This window comes from Anoplophora glabripennis, unplaced genomic scaffold (assembly GCF_000390285.2).
Source record: "Anoplophora glabripennis isolate ALB-LARVAE unplaced genomic scaffold, Agla_2.0 scaffold412, whole genome shotgun sequence".
NCBI classification, from domain to species: Eukaryota; Metazoa; Arthropoda; class Insecta; order Coleoptera; family Cerambycidae; genus Anoplophora; species Anoplophora glabripennis.
This window is the reverse complement of record NW_019416613.1, coordinates 437,308-456,749: the sequence shown is the minus strand read 5'-3', so window position 1 is coordinate 456,749 and position 19,442 is coordinate 437,308. Positions and strand designations below refer to the sequence as shown.

The window sequence follows — 19,442 nt, the reverse complement described above, 5'->3', positions numbered from 1 at the left end:
CCTGGTTGTAAATTAATTGAGGAGATAAAAAAAATTAAATAAAAAATAAATAAAAAATATATAAATGGTTTGTTAGAAACAAATTAATAAAAACTTGGACTAGGAGCGTCGCATATTCATATTCATATACAGGCTGTTACAAATTCGCTTCTCACTACAGGGATCTCGAAAATGGTAAGAGGTATGAAGTAGCTTAAATGGGGGCAAAGTTTGTCAATAAACAAAGAAATCTAATTACAAAAATTAGATAAATTTGGAACGAATACACTGAAGATGAATTTTTCGAGACAAAACGTCTAAATCTGATTCGGTTTGAGGCAGTACAGTATCGAGGGTCATGAAGGCTTGCAATAAATGTAATAAAATTTCCAGGGTCGTATTTAAAAAAATTAAGTTGATGATGGTCCTGGAGAGATGAATCGTTACATACAAAAATTGATTATGCCATTCGATAGAGGGCAAAAAGTGGCCTTGAGAAAGTGTTCTTCTTTTTTCAATATCACCTCAAACAAGGCTGAAATGAAACAAAAACGGATTTCCGAAATTTCGGTTTTTTTAAATATTTCGAAAACTAATCATGTTAGTTATGATTTTTTAGAGGTATAATGTTGGTCCCTTGATTACGCAACTTTGACCCCATTTAAACTACTTCGTACCTCTTACTGTTTCCGAGATCCCTGTAGTGGCAAGAGAATTTGTAACAGCCTGTATATGTATTTATATTCATCAATATAAATTTAAGTTTCTTCAACTTTTAAATTAATTAATTGTATACGTTTTGAATTGGAGCTCTAGAACATAGCATAACCTCATAAACTTAAATTAATCGTCATCATTCGCGGTAGTATTACTGCAGTATTTGATATGTGAACGATCAAGATTTATCCTACCTACACCCAGTTGAGTGACTCTGCTGTCTCAGGTCGTTAGTTTGTTCAACTGATTCAAGGTACAGAAGAATAGAGACGGGAAAAAGGTAAGCGGTACCGGATTGTACTTTAATTTTGATTTACATTTTTTTAACATGTTATATGTATAAAAGCAAACTTTGAACTGGAATAGACTATTGAACTAGGAGTCGGAGTACTATTTTTCCCCTTTTACTGTAAAACAAATGAATAGAAACTATATTTACCTCTTTCTTAAGTTTTTCAACCAATCGTCGTTTATCTGTTCGAAGACGGTCAACTTCTTCAGCCTGACGAGCACTTCTTATTCCAGTCATTTCCAGTAAAGCTAGATGAGCATCCTTTTCGCTAATAGCTGCTTCCAGTGCTTCTCGTCTAAAATGAGATTACTTTTAAGTGGTTGTACAATAACTAAAAAATGTCGTTTATTCCAATTTATTATTTGGTACATTGTTTGCATATCGTTCTTGAGTCAATTAATGATAGTTTGTAGACAATATTTGCTCTTTTCATCCAATATGATGAAAAGTGCAAATATTGGAAACTGGTAAATTAATAAGGGATGGTTATATATAATTTATTATAGACTTCCGTTAAAGAGGTCACAGCTTGTCACATTCTAAGGAAAAGAAGGAAATTATTATTTTGTTGGAAACCTCGATTTTAAAATTTGTTAATTTTGAACAGATTTTATAGAGTGCGTCTATAAAATAATGCATAAATTCAACAAGATTTTCTTTTCGGTAAAGAGTATTTCATATAGAAAGCGGTTATACCAAGAAAAATTGCTTTGAAAAAATTTGCAACGAAATTACGTGTTGGATCTCGTTCTTAATTATCTCCATAGCGTTTTATAGACAAGAAATCACACTTTTAGTAAGACAATGATAGTTCAAAAAAACCCATCAAAACTATAAAAAAATGTTGAAAAATAAAGATTCCTTTAATTTTTCGCAGTGAAAGATCACAGAAAACATGTGCAACCATGTAAACAATTTTGTAAAAATACTGAATAATTGTGATTAATAGCATTCTGCAGGGGATGATTATATTTATAGAATTGTATGCCATTTTCTGTACATTCAACAGGCGTGTAAAGCTCAGGAAACGTAATAATAAACATAAAATGTAAAAACCTGCCTTTTTTCTTCGTCAAAACTCTGCTACAAATTCACTGAAAATTAAGCGAAAAACGCGCCCCTCAAGGACATTATGTACCTATTTACCTAATAAATAAATTAGAAAGGAAATCTACATAGTAGAAAATGAATGGTAAAAAACGACGAGGTAAAATATGTGGATATTACACATATTACACGATGCACAAGCTAAAAGTAACATTCAAGATTAACACCCAGATAATCGCTTCTGATTATAATTTTTACCAGAAAAAAAACTGAAAATGTAGTATATGTTTCATTTGAAAAAGTGTTATTTCCTGGCTACTTTACCTTAATATAATATTATATACTATATTTGTAGTTTTTCCGTCGCCGTTCACGTCTGTCCACAACAGGTCAACAGGCATAAGTTTGCGGGTGAGTTGGACTCGCTCAAGATACCTATGCATTGGCTTCTAACAGGTATCTAATAGGGTCGAATTCAGGAATATTTTTACTAGAGGACGCCTAATATAATCTCTAAGAATAAAAAAACTTGTAGTCATTACCTAGCGCATTTAAGTACCTATATTTATTGTGTATGTCATCAGTTCTCTACAAATTACTACACTGTAAACAGTTCGATATTAGTAATGAGACTTATCTTTATCAGGTCCGTCTTTACCCAGGGGTACATGGCACCCTGGAATTACTTAACAAACATTTATTATATCTATAAAAATATAGGCACCAATACCTATTGTTTAGAAATACATGCAACTTTCGGCACATTTGCCTTGGTGGATTGCGACTTGCGATGTGCAAGTTAAATTCTTATTATTATTATACAAGAATTAAACTTATATTCCAATGCGGCAAATTCAAAGAGAGCGTGAGAAGTCAAGCGAGTGCGCACACGATCTTTGACAAAATTTTTACTTTTTGCTACTTGACACGGTTATCTTACAGTTAAATGAAAGATTCGGTATATTAACAGAACACAACAACAGTTATTTATTTTTTCAACTTTGTCATCCTGTAGCTCCGTTATTATCAATTTTTGAACAAAGGCAAATTTAGTTAAATCAAGTTATTTTCAGCCGTATTATATCTGATAGAGCGTTGTACAGACCCTTTAGAGACACCCTGTATATTTAACACTTGCTGTGACAGTAGCAGAAGGCGAAAGGTCGTTTTCAAAACTGAAATTAATAAGAACTATTTACGATCAACCATGACCCAAGATAGATTGACAAATTTGCCCATGAGTATCGAATTGAAAGTAGATTTCAAAACAGACGATATCATTAAAAGGTTTGCCAACTTAAAAGCCAGAAAAATTGAATTCGATGTTTAAAAATGTCCCTAACTTTATTGTACAGTAAATATTAAATAAAAGAAATGGAACATAAATTAAATTTATTTTTTTTTGTTAGCAAGGAGGCGCAGGCTGATTTTCACACCTCAGCGCCCAATATGGTTAAGAAGGCCCTGATCTTCATCATGGAGTTTATATGTATGTTAAAAGGAGGACAAAAAATTTAGTTGCCAAACTCGAGAGGAGATTACAAGCAAACGTAATATTTCATCTAACACGAAGTGGGAGCAATCAACTCATCATGAATTGGAAAATTCACGGATATGTTGCGCAGTGTTGAAAACATCGTAAAAGAAATGAAAAAGAATTAGGATGGTGACCAATGCGGTTTTGAAACGTATAAGAAAATGGAACTAGGGTTTTCATTTCTGTTCGTTTATGTATCTTGGACCTACTTTTATTATTTTCGGGCTAAACTCTATGGGGGCGGACCCGCTACAGGCTATACGAGTCTCTAGGTCTGCCCTATTGCTCATTCCGGCTTGTGTTGTTGCTTCTAAGACCTCTATGAATGAACTGCTTCTCAGATAATGGTGATCCTGTAATCCTTGTATTCAATGTTTCTAAACGTTTCACCATCTTCAGTGGTGATTTTGCAAAAGTTCGCCGCTATTAAGCGGTGAGTTTAACTTCGAATAAACGTAAAAGTTGTATAACCTTAACCAGTTTTAAGTAAAATTAGTGTTAAATAAGCATGAAAGTTAACACTTGATGTTTTTTTATCTATTCTTTTTACCACATACATATTTGTATGGTAATTGAAATAGATACTTATTAAAATAATGAATAACTTTGAGATTTATTAATGTTTAAACATCATAGCTTAAATATGGGTCATCGTCTACAGTCACTACTAAAATTAGATGAAATAAAATACCCGACTCTCAGTTTAAATGTATGGATTATTTTAACGATATATTGTATAGTTTTATATTAATTACTAACTTCATATGGGTAAGCTCCTGTAAGTTTTGTCTTCTTTCAGCAATCAGTTTACTCAGCTTCATTTCTAACGATGTCATCCTGTTAACATATGGTCTGCAAGAATGACAACGCATAGCTTGTGCTGACTGGAGTGATAATAACCTTTGTTCCAGTTTAGTAACCTGAAAAAATATGCAGAAAAGCCTAAAGTGTCTATCAAATAGAAATAATCTCAACATGAATATTAGAAATATTTTACGGAGTCTATCACGGTAAATAAATTAAGATGTTTTCATGTAAGTAGGTATACAGGTTCGGAAAGTACTGATGGTTCATCTGCCATTACCTGAGAGCGATAAAGTAGGTCATAGAAATCCGTGCGATAGAGAAAGATGGCTATAATGAAAGCGTCTAATAGTCACCGCCCATTTCGCCCTTCCACAAATAAGATCCACTTCTTATTTGTGGAAGGGCGAAATGGGCGGTGACTATTAGACGCCTTCATTATAGCCATCTTTCTTTATCGCACGGATTTCTATGTCTTACTTTATCGCTCTCACGTAATGGCAGATGGACCATCGGTACTTTCCGAACCTGTATGTGTGGGTGTCCCAGAAATAAGTGTTAGAATTTTAACCATGCATTTAAGTCATCAAAAGCAACAACTGTTATCTAATAATTTTTGCGAAAACCTTTTATATAAAGTTTGGATAATATATAGTCTTTAAAAATGTTTATTTTTTTTACTTGCTACTGGAGACAACTAATTGGTAATTGTATTTGATATTAAGGCTAGTAGAAAATTTTACAATCGTGACTGTGTTAAAAAGGAAGAATGTACGAGTAGGCTTAGCAAAACGATCCTGTTATTCAATAGAATAACACAAAATAAATAAAAGATGGAAACTATATATGGTGAGGTGGACCTCATCAAGAACTCGCTCACAACAATTTTGAAAATCGACCTATCTCCTCTAAGACACGAGGAACACACACGAGTGAAACCCATTGTACGTGCATTTTCTATACATTTCGTCTGCCTTTGGATTTCAAAAGCGAATTTGAAAATCGGATTGGGAAACTGAATATTTGTGGTTACTCTAAGATATGTCAATTTTCGAAACTATGTTTTAAAGTGAAGTGATGTGTATTTTTTTATCTGTTTCTTTCAGAGGGAGTTTGTCGGTTAAGAGTCCGTTCTCTGTACACTGCTAAGGTATCGCTACGGGGTCGGGTGCACGAGCGTTACAGCTAGAGGCGGAGACTGTCGCTCTCCCACTACGATGATTTTACAGTGGACGTATTTAGATTGATTTAAACGAGCCACTTTAGAATTAATACAATTATTGTACCGCAATTGTACAAACAAATTTCATCGCAATACAAAATTGAATAACCGACATCCCGTGGACGTCAATTTAACGCTCCTTCTCTTTTTTGGTTTTATGAGAAAAAGTTATTCTTGATGAAGAGTTCTGCATGGCCTAAAATCCAAAATGAAATAATCAGATTTCAATTTTTTGCAGTCGTATACGAGGTTTGTGGAAAAATGTAAATTTTGCTCAAGAGTAAAGTACCTTTATTTTTTAAAATACCAACAATCGTTATTTAAAGTTGATCTAAATAGAAAACTACGGTCAGGTATCCAATATTATCCATTTACCATTAAAAAATAGATTTTGTTATTTTTACAAACTCTTCTCCGTATTAGCATTGATAATTTACGTCTAGGGATAGACATTAAATCTAACAGGTAAGGTAGTCGGATTTTTGTAATTTTTTATATTTATGGTACGTGTAGTTTGGACTTTGAATAACAATTTTTCGAAATAGTTCGACGCAACGTTAATAATTTACCGAGATAATCGATTTTGAAGTTTTACCTGACAGCTAAATCCACTAGATGTGACACATTCTTCAAATCACGAGATCGCTAGTTCGAGTCCATCGCGTGACATTTTTTTTTTTTTTCATAACGCACCATAAGGTATTTTGTTATTTTTTTCATCTCGAAAATTAAGAACAAACGAAATATTATAATAAATACTTATGTATATGTAGGAATATTCAAAATATATTTCATTAAAAAGCACAATTGGTTGATAAACAATATTTATTATGAACTAACAATAAGATTTCATTAAAAAAAAAAACAAACGAGGTCAGGTAGGATGTTCTTTTATTTTATATTTATGTTACTATTTGACACGCAGTGTGGCACGAGCCAGAATAGTAGTTATCATAAAAAAATGGGAAACAGAAATTTTTTAAGCATCTAGCTTCCTTTCTTTTTCTTTTTCTGATCTCGAAAATGATGAACAAACGAAATATTATGATAACTGTATGTAGGAATATTCTTCAAGTGTTTAATTAACATTTTGAGCTAGGTTGGGTAAATATATTCGTTTTTGAAGTTGTAGACGTTCGGGATTTAGCATAGAATTTTGAGTAATTTTTATCAAATCAATATAATTTTGGAATCATTGCAAAGCTAAAAGATAGACCCACTTCCCTCTTGTAAGCAATTTCTGATTTAAACCTTTATTTTTACGTAAATAAATTGTAAATATGACGATTTCTTGCATAGTTTACTCTTTAAATTTAAACAATTAGAAACCAATTTTGAAAAAACTGTTACAAGACAGCATTAGGAAAACACTTTGTCTTTCGATTGTTTTTTTATTTGGGCCGCTATGTTTATTCGTTTTCCAAATATCTGTTATGGGCCGAACCCTTAAAATGGGTTTATTTCAAGCGCGTGACGGACTCTTAAGCAAAAATAATTTCATAAAAACAACCCTTAAAAGATTTTTTCAGTGCAAGGATTAATTTAATCAATTTTTTAAATTATTTTCCTCAGGTTGCAGAATGCCCAAATAAACAAAGACAACTTTCTAATTCGATGACATTGCTATCTCAGAAATTGTAGCTTGGTGCACAATAATTTTTTGAAGAGAAATTTGAAGTCATTTGTGCGATTTTTTCGGTAAAAAACAAAATGTTTGAATATTGGTTCCCAGGTTTATTTGAACAAATACATGAAAATAGAAAACTTGTCTTGGAATCATTTTCACTCATAAATGTTCAAAAAGAATTTATAAATGACAACATTATTGAAATAATTTTGTTTCGTGTTATTTTTCTACGATTTTATATTCAAAAACATTATTAAATTAATATTTGTTTATTTAAATACAAATAACATGTTAAGATATATTAAAAAAAAAGCTAGCAAAGTGATGGGAAAGGATATCAAGTTGTTTCAATATTCCAAAAATATACGTACCTATATTAACGGGAATATAATTTAACTTTAAGACGAAGGCTAAAAAAAAATACTTTAATGTAAGTTTAGAGTAGGTACCTTTAAAACTCTAAATACTCATTATTGTTAAATTGAAAATATTGAAATGAAAGTTTCTGAATGTAAAGTAAAAAAAATGTAAATGTTTCCTTGAAGAAAAATCACATTGTTGAGTTCTATAATCCCAAAAAATTGAAGATAATGATTGTTGCTATTTCACATAATAGAGAAACAAGAATTATCTTGTTCAAACGAACATTTCGCTTATGGTTTCAAGCAATGTTATCGTGTCCAGTTTAAAGTAATCTGTATACTTAAATAGTGAGTACAGGCGAGATTTATAGCATTTTTTATTTATCTTTTGATTTAAATGTCATAAATCAATTATTGAAATTCATAATGGAAATTCATTGAATGTGAAAATTGTCAAATTTCATCGAGATTCCACCATAATAGGGTAGCTATGTTGAATATAGGGAAGGAAATAAATAATTTTATTAAGCTTGCTATAACTTACTTTTTCCATAATTTGTTTTCGCTTGCTTTCTTCCTGATGCAAAACAATTTCTCTTTCCGTGGAAAGTTTTATAGTTTCCCTAAGAGCATCTTCTAATTCACTAATTCGATTATCTTTTTCTTCTGAAAGTTCCACTAATTCTTCTAATTTTTCCATATTAACTTCTTCACTTTCAAGTTTTTTCACTTTTTCTTTCAATTCATGTATTTTCATTTCTTTCTTATCAATATCCTGTTTTAAGTGTTTCATATTTTCCAAATTTGTAAAATTGTTTTCTAAATCGGAAATAATATCATTTTTGTTTCGTATCGTAGCCTCAAGGACATTTTTATCGTTTTTATTTTCATTTATAATTACTTCATAAGAGTCTAAAGTCTGTTCGAGCTCAACTATGTAATCTTCTTTGCATTTGAGCTCATTTTTTAGTGATTCGTCAGTATTTTCTTTTCGCAAGTTGTAAATAATGAGATCACCATCTCTTGTTTCCTATTATTAAGCAAAGGAAGGGAAACATTAAAACATATACAAAACATAGCTCTGATTCACACAATAAATTAAATAAAAAATGGAGCGGATAAGTAATGGGAATGAGGCAACATTGTTTGTAATGAAAGAGGAACATGACAAGACTAGAAAAAGCTTTTCAAGAAGCCTGCAGGTCCAGCCTAAGATACATACGTTCGGATCCAAGATAGCAAGAAAGGGAAACACTATATTAGTTTCTGTTACATTATACTATAAACCACAATATTATTACCTCTTCTTTTTGTGCTTGTTGCTGTTGACTTTTCAGTTTAGCCTGTGCATTTTTCAGTGCTCTGAAATAAGTTGCAAGTGGTAATTAATCTGTTATAAATTGTTATAGAGAGGGACGACTTACTGTTGTAGTTCAACTATTTGCCTTTCCTTCGTGTTCTGCTCCTCTTGGCTCATCTGAACTAGTTGCAGTAGCCTTTCCATTTCTGCAGCTGATCGCTTTGTTTCCTCCTCCGCTTGTTCCAGTTTCTTCTCAGCTTCAGCCAACTTCTTATTTAATTCTCCAGCAGCAGCTGCACTACCTCCAGCCTGTAAAACATAACATAATTTGTAAAATTATATGTAAAAGTTTGTATTAGTTTACCTTTTGTAGTGAAGCTTGTAATTGGTCCATTTGTTGCTTTTGTTTTTGTAAATGTTTATCTAGCTCAGCTAACGCCCTCTCTTTTTCCTCTATTTGCCTTTGTCTGCTATCTACAGCTTTTCTCTGTTCATCAGCTTGTTTCTTAGTTTCTTCAAATCGTCGCCTTTCTTCATCAAGTTGCCTCTTTTGTGCAGATATATCTTCACCAGGTCTCTGAACTGGACCAGCAGCCGACTTCTTTTGCGTTTCATGAAGTTCCAGCTAAAGTATTATTATTTAGTATGTAGGTATAGCAATGAATCCAGAAATGAAGAAAATAAGTAAAAAATAAATGTGAAATATACGGTAGAGCTTACTATCAAGTTGAAAATTATTCAATGAGATATTTTTATTTGAATAAAAAGTTTGTAATAACTAATGAATTGGCAGTAAAATTTCATCACCTTCTGAAAGAAAAACATTTATTTGTTGGCACATTTTTCTTAATATCAGAGATCACCTAAATGACAATTAAAAGTAATACAAAATAAGTATTTTGATATTTGATACTAAACTCTTAAAATAATGCTCAGGGTGTTATTTATATACTAATAACGCACACTGTGTGTAATATATGTATGTCAGAAGAAAGAAAAATAATACAAAAAGAAATTTCTGCAAGGAAATGGTTAGTTAACATAAGTACAGTTAAAATAAAACGTAAATAAGAAAAACAAAACATTTATTTTTGTACTAAAAAATAAAATAAAATTAAATATTAACAGTAGGTAGAAACGAACCTGATTTCTTTCTAGTTCCTGTACTAACATTTCAAGCTGCGCTTGCAGTCGCTCCTTTTCTGTTGTACTGTTTTTAAGCTCAGTCTGACATTTCTCTAGATCTTTTCTTATCCTCGCATTTTCCTTCTCATCGAGAGCTGGTTGAATTCCTTTCTCCTTCTGGTACTGTGCCATTTGCTGTAGTTGTTGTTGCAATTGTTTTTCCATAACTTGTATACGTTTCTGCAGATCTTGAGCAGTTTTCGTTGCTTGATCGGCTCGGTCGGTTTCTTGCTGAACAACTTTTCTCCACTGTTCAAGTTCAGAGTCTCCACGAGCTCCTGACTCCTGTAAAAGTTTTTCAGCTTTATCTGCTCTCTGGCGATGGGTATCCCTTTCTTTCTGAATAGCTTGTAACTGTTGTTTAAGTTGTGCTATCTCCCTGTCTCGGTTCTCAAGAACTTCTTTGGTGCCTCTTTCCATATCTTGAGACATTTTCTTTTGTTCCGCCTTTAATCTGGCCACTTCTGCCTTTTGTTTTTCCAATTCAGCCTCGCTTTGATTCAATTCTTGTTGGAAGTTCATTAGCATATCCTGTGATTTTTCTAACTGATTAACAAGTTGATCCCTTTCCATGGTTAGTTGTTTTATATCAGCTTCGTATTTAATAATTTGTTTTTCTATTGATTCACCTTGCCTTCCTTGCTTATCTAACATTGCAGCCATTTTTTCCCTTTCCCTTGAAACTTGCGCTAGTTCTTGTTGAAGTTTGACAATTGTTTCTTGAGTTCTGTGATCAAGCGTTCGTCTTTGAGAATCAAGTCCAGTTCTAATCTGTTGAAGTTCAGCACGTAGAACGTCTCTTTCTTGTTCCATAGTTTTCCAGTCCAATTTATCTCTTTCTATTCTTTCATGCATCCGGGCTAATTCATTAGCCATTCGTTCGAATTCTATTTTTGTTGCCTCGTTCGTTTGAAGTGCATTTGCTAAATGTTGCTGAGATTTTTCCAACTCCTGGGCCAATCTTCCAGCTTCCAGTTCAGTGGCATCTCTAGCCTGTATGGCTTTTTCTAATTTTTCTTTTAATCTTTCAATCTCCAAACGTTCGTCATTTCTAACCTTATCTGCTGCTAGAGTTTGCCTTCTTTCAGCTTGTGCAACTTCCATTCTTAGTTTCTCATTATCCTTTTCTAATTTCTCCGTTTGCAATTTGAGTTTCTCATAACGGTCTCTTAATTTTTCGCAATCTATAACAGCACGCTCCATCTCATGTCGTTGTTTATCCTGTGCACTTGATAGTTTAACTACTTCTCCACGAGCCAGTTCTAACTGCATTGAAACTTCGTGAAGTTTAGTTTCAAGTTGTTGGTTAGTATTATGTGATTTCTGTAGTTCATCCTTTAATCTCTCGATTTCTGTATTCTTTTCCATTTCTTGCTCGTAGGTAAATTTACCTCTGGTATTTTCTACAAGGGCAAGATCTTTTCTAGATCGATCCAAATCTCCTAGAGTTTTGTCTAATCTTTCTCTCAGCCTATCTATTTCTGCCCGCAATCTATCATTATCCTCTTTTGTTCTTTCTTCTCGATCATATTTCGAATATCTATCACGCGAAGGGCCAGTAGCTTCACGTAATGCGTCGTATTCAGCGACAATTTTACGGAATTCATTCTGAAGCTTATCATGCTTATCACGAGCCTTTTCGAATTCAACTTGAAGTCTAGCTGCTTCTTCTTGACTTTTTTCGTAACTAGCTTGCACTTTTGCAAGTTGTCCGTGTGTTCTCTCCACTTCGTACTGCAATCTTTCGTTGTCAGAATGATGTTTTTCTTTTTCGCTTTGTAATCTTCTTATTTCTATTTGTGCTTTCTCATATCGTTCTCTAATCATTTCTGTGTCAATGGCCATGCGTTCTAATTCTTCTTTAGACTTTTCTTCAATTTCTTTAGATCTAGCTAGTTGCATAGATGTCCTGTCATACATTTCTTGAATTCGTTGAAGCTCGTCTTGCAGTTTTCGTTGATCCTCGCGTGTTTTTGTAGAAAGGAGCTGTTGCTTTTCCACTTCTAATTCAAGCCGTTCCTTATCAGCTTGGAGTGTGTCCAATTTGTTTTGTAATCTGTATACGTCGCTCTGTGACCTAAAACATAATTATGTGTAATTAAAAAGTTACACGAAATGTTTCACTGAAAACCACCTGTCGTATTTTTCTAATATTTTCTCAAACTCTTTGTGCATACTTTCTCTGTCTTCTATAGCTTTTTGTGATGAATAAATAGCCTTTTCTAATTTATCCTTTAGAATGTCAACCTCTGTAAGAGCATCGTCTCTTTCTATTTGTAATTTTTGTTGCAGAGAATGTGCCTTCTCCCATCTGTCTTTAAGCACATCTATCTCTGTTTCTATGTCAGCGCGTTCTCTTTGAACTTTAGCAATTTGACTTAATTGCATTTCTACTCTTTCTTTCAACTTTTCACATTCATCTTGGAAACTATCTCTTTCTTTTTGTAGTCTGGACATCGTATTCTAGAACATACACATTGAAAAACAAATCATTTAATTAAAATATTTATAATACTTGAGTTTTTTCTAATTTATCTCTAAGTCGATCTGCTTCTACTTGAGCAGATTCCTTTTCTTTCTGTAGACGAGCAGATTGGCCTAGAACCTTGTCCAATTGCGACTGGATATTCTCTAAATCGTATCCTACTTTTTCTTTCTCCAGTTGTATCTTAAAAAGATATAATAATCAGTGTTGGTTTTCTAATATAATAAAACGAACAGATATTTATTGCAAACGTAAAAATAAACTTTATCATTCTTAAAAAAATGAACAAAAAAAGAAAACAAATTCTGTGATTAAAAAAAGTTAGAGTGGATATTTTTTAACTTGTGAAATTAATTACCCGTCTGGTCTCTCCAAGTGACTTGTCTAGTTTTTCTTGTAGCTTGTCGACCTCCGTCTGTGCTTTGTCTAGAGCGTTCTGAAGTTTGTCTTGTTGCAGTTGAGCCTTTCCCAAGGTCGCCGAAGTACGCTCCAGCTCTTCTCTCGCCTTCTCCAATTCTGCATATGCTCGATCCTTGTCTGCGTGTAACTTCGCTGTAGTGGACTGGGCTCTCTCTAGTTCTTCCCGAAGGCTGTCTTGTTCTTGATGAGAATTTTCTAATCGGGCCTTGAGGCGATATACTTCCCCCTGCGATTTTTCAAGTTTTTCTTGTAAAGCTGTAGCTTCTGCGCGAGCTCTTTCGCTATCAGCTTGAGTAACTCTTAACTCAGCTTGGCACCTCCTCAAATCTGACGAAGTTTTGTCCACACGCTCTTGAGCTCTGTCAAGTTCGTGAGAACTGCTGTAGGACGTTCTGCCGAAGGTACTGGTTTGAGTACGCTCGAGTTCTCCTCGTAAGCGTTCGTTTTCTAATTCTAATCGCGCTAACCGCTGTCGTGCAGCTTCCCAGTCAGCACCGCTGCGACCAACTTCGACGGCAGCCTTATCCAGTTCCGCCTTGGATTTTCCTAATTCTGACTGGGAGCTTTCTAATTTTGTTTCTAAACGATCTCTGTCATTTTGTGCTCTTTCTAATCTAGCCGTCAGTTTTTCTACTTCGCTGTTCAGTGCATGGATCTTCATTTTGTACTCAGCTATTTCTCTTTCGTGCAGTTCTCTTTCTTCCTGCTTTTCCTGTTCGGCCCGATCTCTCTGCTCACGTAACTGATTCATTTGTTTTTCTTTATCTCCAATAGCCTCCTCTAGAGACGACAGGGCACCTTCGGAAGAGCAGTGGTGTGCTTGCATAGCTGAAAGTCTCGCCCGTGCCATGTCCACTTGATTATCTTTCTCTTTCAGAAGATCCTCCAAATTTTCGACCTGTTAATATAAATAGTATGAATTCCTGTACATTTTCTTTTTCAATTCAAAATAGCGATAGGAGGGCATGATTTTATTAGCATGTCAGCACTTTAGTTCTTTGTCTAAAATTAAAAAGACAGAAGAGTATATGCCCTTCCTCAAATTTAAAAGATTCAAATTTTAATAAGAAGCGATAAAAGGGATTTGGTTAATTCGATTGTGTTAATGACTACGAAAATCGGCGTACAGGGTGACTCATAACTTTAGGTAAATAAATAGATTTATATAATTAAATAGAAAATGAATAAATTGTGGAATTGTTGAGCTTTTCCCATGTGAATGAGAAGTACAACTTGGCAAAAATGTATTTCGATTACAATGGTAGATGTTATTTATCAATTTTTTTAAATTGTTGATCATCTAAAATAATGTTATCAAATTTGAATGTGTTTGCATAAATGAAATACTACGAATGATGTGTTTATTTGAAATATGCAAATATAATATACTATATACATATACAGAATTTTCTTTGTAAAACATGTTGCACTTTTCACTGACAAAAGACGGAGATTACTATGGGATGCCATTTTAATGATAGAGGCATATGCTAAGGTACGCCTTTCACTAGCAACAAAATTGGTAAATTTATTTTAATATATTTAACAGTTAAATTATTATTTTTAAATTTCTTAGTAACATTATTGACCGTACACTAATGTCAGATCTAATCTAGTCTAATGTTTAGTTATCAGACATCAAAAACTCTTGTATACTCGTGCCACATTTAAAATTCTATTTATACAGGTTTATATTTAAAAATTCGCGCTATTTTCAGGTATATGGTATAGTAGAGGAATTTCCGCTTCATAGAAATTGGTGCTTTATTATATCTTTGCAGTTACCTAACACAAGACAAATAAAGAGAATTATAATCATTCGTAATCAAAACAGAATTCGCACAGTGAACGCCTGGCAGGCTTATTTTATAAGCATAAAGTGCACTTTATAGATATTTATAACAAATATCATTTTGACATTAAAGCAAACCAAAACTTATAGATGTAACTAGTAATAACACTTCTAGGGCCCACGCCATATCTGAACTTGTAAGATAATTAGAATTTTAAAATACTGAATTTTTATGAATTACCCTGTACAGTAACCGCAACTAGTTGGAAGAGTTTGTTAGATCTAGAAAGAAATTATTATCAAAACTGATGGTTTTGGCTTAACATACTGATTATACTTACTGATAGTTTAGGCAACCCATTGATTACACTATCACCGGTATCAAAGTACTAAAGGTCGAAATATTATTTTGTTTAGCCCAGAACCTATAAATTGTAGTAGTAATTTATCTCATATTTCCATGTTTCCTTTAATTTCTGTTTCAAAAAAGATCAACGTTTGAGTAAGCGATATGTTATGAGATATTATCCTACCAATTTCAATTATTATTTTGAACGAAATAGAGGGGGTGTTTGTAATTTGAATCAATTGCAAAAATTTATTTACTACAAATACTGGAAACGTTTGGCAATTATAATTAACAGTTATTAGAACTTTTAAATGAAGTACCTTTCTTTGAAGCACGTTGATCTTTCTGTCCTTAATATCCATATGCTCTCTTAGTTCTGCAATTTCAGCAGCTGCTCTCGCCCTTTCCTGCTGGTGCTGTTGAGTCTTCTTTTCTATCTGGCGATTCTTTTCCTCCAGGCGTTGCCGTAGCTCCTCCACGTCGGTCTGAAGCATGTTGTAGTGTTCCTCCTTCGCACAGAGAGATTCTTTGAGTACGGCGATGTGCCTCTGGTAGTCCTGGTGCTGCTCCTCTAAGGTCTTCATCTTGGCCCCCATGGCTAGGATCTCCTGGTCTCGCCGTTGGATCTCCACACGGAACTCGTCCAGCTGCACACATGAGCGGAGGCATGCACTATCCATGCGGGACACATGCGTGCCGAGAGACAGTGAGGTGGTAAAACTGAACTCAGCGCCAAGCGGCCGGAGAGTCTTTACACCTAGTTACAGTCTACCAATAACGGATCCATCCTTTCCGATCTGCACATCGTTCAACAGAAAACTTACTTGTCGTTTAAACGGCAGCACCATCGGCGAGTCCGCGGGAGCAGGCGGGGGAGGATGGGTGCCCCCGCCCAGCCGTTCCACCTCGCTCTCCAGCAGTCTAACCTCGCGTTCTAGAGTCGCTATTCTAGCGTCTTTCGTATCCAGGAGCACACGGACTGTGCTGCTGGAGGGCGAGGGCACCAGCTCCAGTTGGTTTTGTAGGGTGCGCAATGTCTCATTTGCCGCTTGCAATTCCTGCACAGACAGGGAACAACCAGCGGTCACAAGGTTGCCTGCTACCGGCCGGCCGCTCACCGCTCACTGCTTGCTTTACCACCACCATCGTCATTGACACATTACCAAGATTACCGTCCGCATCGAAATACCATATATATAGGTCTTCAAGTAAATGAGAAATGAAAATACATTTGTAATATTTATAATATTTAATAAGTATATTTCAGATTTTTTTCTGCAAATGAACTATTACCATAATTACAATTACGTTCATTTTCAGAGAAATTGATCTATCAAACTACGAGATAATACGACTTATTAAATCTTGGAATGCCGATGTACAATAGTGTTTCGATGTGGCGACTGGTATTATAATTGCAATAACAACTAACAGAATGATAACACCAAACATGCTAAATGAATTTGGGGTATCTTGATTATGTGCCAGATGATATGAACATCAACCACGGTCACACATACTCTCACATTCACGACTATCTTTACTAATTAAAACATATGAATGATAAGCACCTGCTTTTGCGCCATAGCCTGCATTTGTTGGAACATCTGTCGCTCCTCCTCTTTACCTGGAACAGATCCAACACCCGCGGCATTAGTCCTACTAGCACCATCACCACTACAAAGGCAGACATCTAACACCTCTATGTCAATGTTAAAGGATGACTGTCAGAGTGGGCCTTGGCACTGTAACTATGTAAGACACTTCTCCGTACGCCGCCGCCAGATATACAGAAGTACACCAAAGGTAAACAGATATTGTGCAAGGAAAAGCAAGTAAGGGATAAATAGGAAAGAACCACTTACCCATGCCTTTATTTTGCAACATCTCCAACAGTTTCTTGATGCTCTCGTCCCGCGCCTGCAGTGTTTGCTTTTGTGTTTCTATGCGAAGCTCCAATTCCTGTAAAGAATAACTAACTTATAAGCAGGAAGGATTATCAGAGAATTTATTAGTTTATTCCAGTAGAAAGTAAAAAACTAATTTACAATTATATAATTCTTAGATGGAGGTCACTGAGGTATGAAATATAAAATCATCGTGAAACCTGTAACAGCATATATTTTTATTACAAATTTAGGTCATTATTAATATCACTGAATTAATAAGATCTCTATTGTAGTACCTTTATGGTATCTCTCAAAATAGCAATTTCCCTTGTCAGATGTTCATTTTCTTGATATAAAGCTTCCATTTGCTGTTGCATTTCGATACTGGGACCTCGCATTCTCATTCGCAATTCTTCTTCCAATTGCCGCACTAACATTGCTTGTTTCTGTAACAAGAAAAAGAATTAATTTCTATTTTGTAAGGATACAAATATTTAAGCGAAAACATTCCGATTTAGATTTACAACAGTTTTCTTTAGTTTTAAACTCCAGTTAAATACAAATATTTAAAATCTATACTTGCAAGCGCCCTTGAAGATGTTAAACAGGAAGAGATTATTAATTAAAATACATTGACTGTGAACTTTGTGTTGATCATTTTCTTAAATATGTAGCAATAACATACTGGTTTAATTTCTGAAATTTTCAAATCCCTAAATTTATGTTTCATACCAAAATAAGGACAGGATAAATGATAATTTTTAACACAGAAATTTGATGCCCGTAGAAAAATTACTGTAGACCCATACAGGGTGTTTCATAACACAGAGCAGGTACGAGGATATTAAAATATGCCAATTTGTTATGTAACATTTTTTTCTGGGATGTACGAGCCCAGGCTCATAATAGTTCGGCCGGCCAACGTTTTCAACTAAATAGTTTAATAATCTATGAATTATTATGCAGAAATAACGAAATATTTCTGAAAACCCTTTTAATTACAGTAAAATATAAACTTTTTAGTTACAAAAATGAACATTTTATTCAATACATATATCGACTAATGGTTACACAATAGAAAACTTTATCCGTCTCAGGGGTCATAAAAGTTCGGCCACTCTTTAATATTGAGTTACATCGCCTTTGTTCTTAATAACTGCTTTAATTCTGCTAGACATTGTATTTACTAACAAAGCACATTCTTCTGGTAGAATATTATCCCAAATATTCAGTACTGTGACTTTTAATTCAGGCACTGAACGTGCTGGATGTTTCCGAAGCTGTTTTTTCATATTGTGCCATAAGGTCTCAATAGGAGATAAATCTGGGCTGGAAGATGTCCATTTTAATACTGGTATTTGATGATTCTGCAACCACGTTTTAATAGTTTTTGCCGTATGACACGGTGCACCGCCATGTTGGAATATGAAATGCCCTTCCGCCGTTTGACACATCTCAACAGATGGTAACAGACTCTCTTCCAGAATATCTCTGTACTTCTGCGCGTTAACAATTCCATCAACAAAATGCAGTTTACCAACACCTCTACCAGACATGCAACCCCAGACCATAACAGATGCTGGAAACTTTACTTTTTTGACTAAACAATCGCTATGATAGGCCTCTGAAGGTGTACGCAAAACCCGTTTTCGTGTGTCACCTACACAAACGTCAAATTTTGACTCATCGCTCCAAATTACGCTGTGCCATTGTTGATTCGTCCAATTTTTATGTTCTCGTGCCCATTTTAACCTGTTTCTCCTCTGCAGTTTTGTTAATAGAGGTTTTTCTTTTGCCTATTGGAAAAAAATAAAAAATTGCCAAGAATTTAAACAAGAAAAAAAAGATAAAAAGTTACCTTGTAAAACTTGAATCCTATTTTTCGAATAGTTCTTTTCGTTGTGGACATTGAAATAGGCTTTGCTATACTGTCCCTCCATAGTGCAGTTATTTCTTTAGTATTGGACCGCCGATTTGTTTTTACTATTCTGCGTAAAGCTCTTTTATTTGCTTCTGTAATTGTAGATGGTCGGCCGGTTTTGACTTTTTGGTCGACTCCGCCGGTTCTTCTGTATAAATTAATAATATCCTGCACTGTAGAACGCGGAATTGAATGAGAAACTGATATTCGGCGGGCCGAAATACCTTTCTCATGGGCTTTTATAATAGAAACTCGTAAATCTTTACTTAGAGGTTTACCACGAGGCATTTTACGTTAAATCTGAAGCAAAACGTGTGTAAAACTAATAATGACAGATATTTTGTCAATTACTCAGTATGTGTTTTGTTTTGATGGAGTATATCAGTTTCATGGCAGATATGATAAGTGGCCGAACTATAATGACCCATTGGTTGGATTGCATTTTTGTTAACTATGTTTTCCTCAATTTGAATTTTGTCAAAAGTGATTAAATTTAGGAAATTGATAGTCTATA

The 19,442-nt window shown here is 34.3% G+C and overlaps 1 protein-coding gene across 1 annotated transcript; it reads right to left on the bottom strand.

Moving 5' to 3' along the window:
- Positions 1-1,063: 1,063 nt before the first annotated feature.
- On the bottom strand, positions 1,064-18,578 carry LOC108912889 (myosin-3). The gene is made up of 16 exons (XM_023455087.1): positions 18,144-18,578; positions 17,304-17,453; positions 16,984-17,080; positions 16,690-16,820; positions 15,943-16,176; positions 15,439-15,765; positions 12,916-13,875; positions 12,588-12,740; positions 12,207-12,535; positions 10,031-12,149; positions 9,252-9,512; positions 9,012-9,196; positions 8,889-8,949; positions 8,132-8,617; positions 4,332-4,492; positions 1,064-1,283 (listed from the first exon to the last, which is right to left on the bottom strand). The coding sequence occupies exons 1-16, from the start codon at positions 18,576-18,578 to the stop codon at positions 1,064-1,066; spliced, it is 6,309 nt and encodes a 2,102-aa protein (XP_023310855.1).
- Positions 18,579-19,442: the final 864 nt, after the last annotated feature.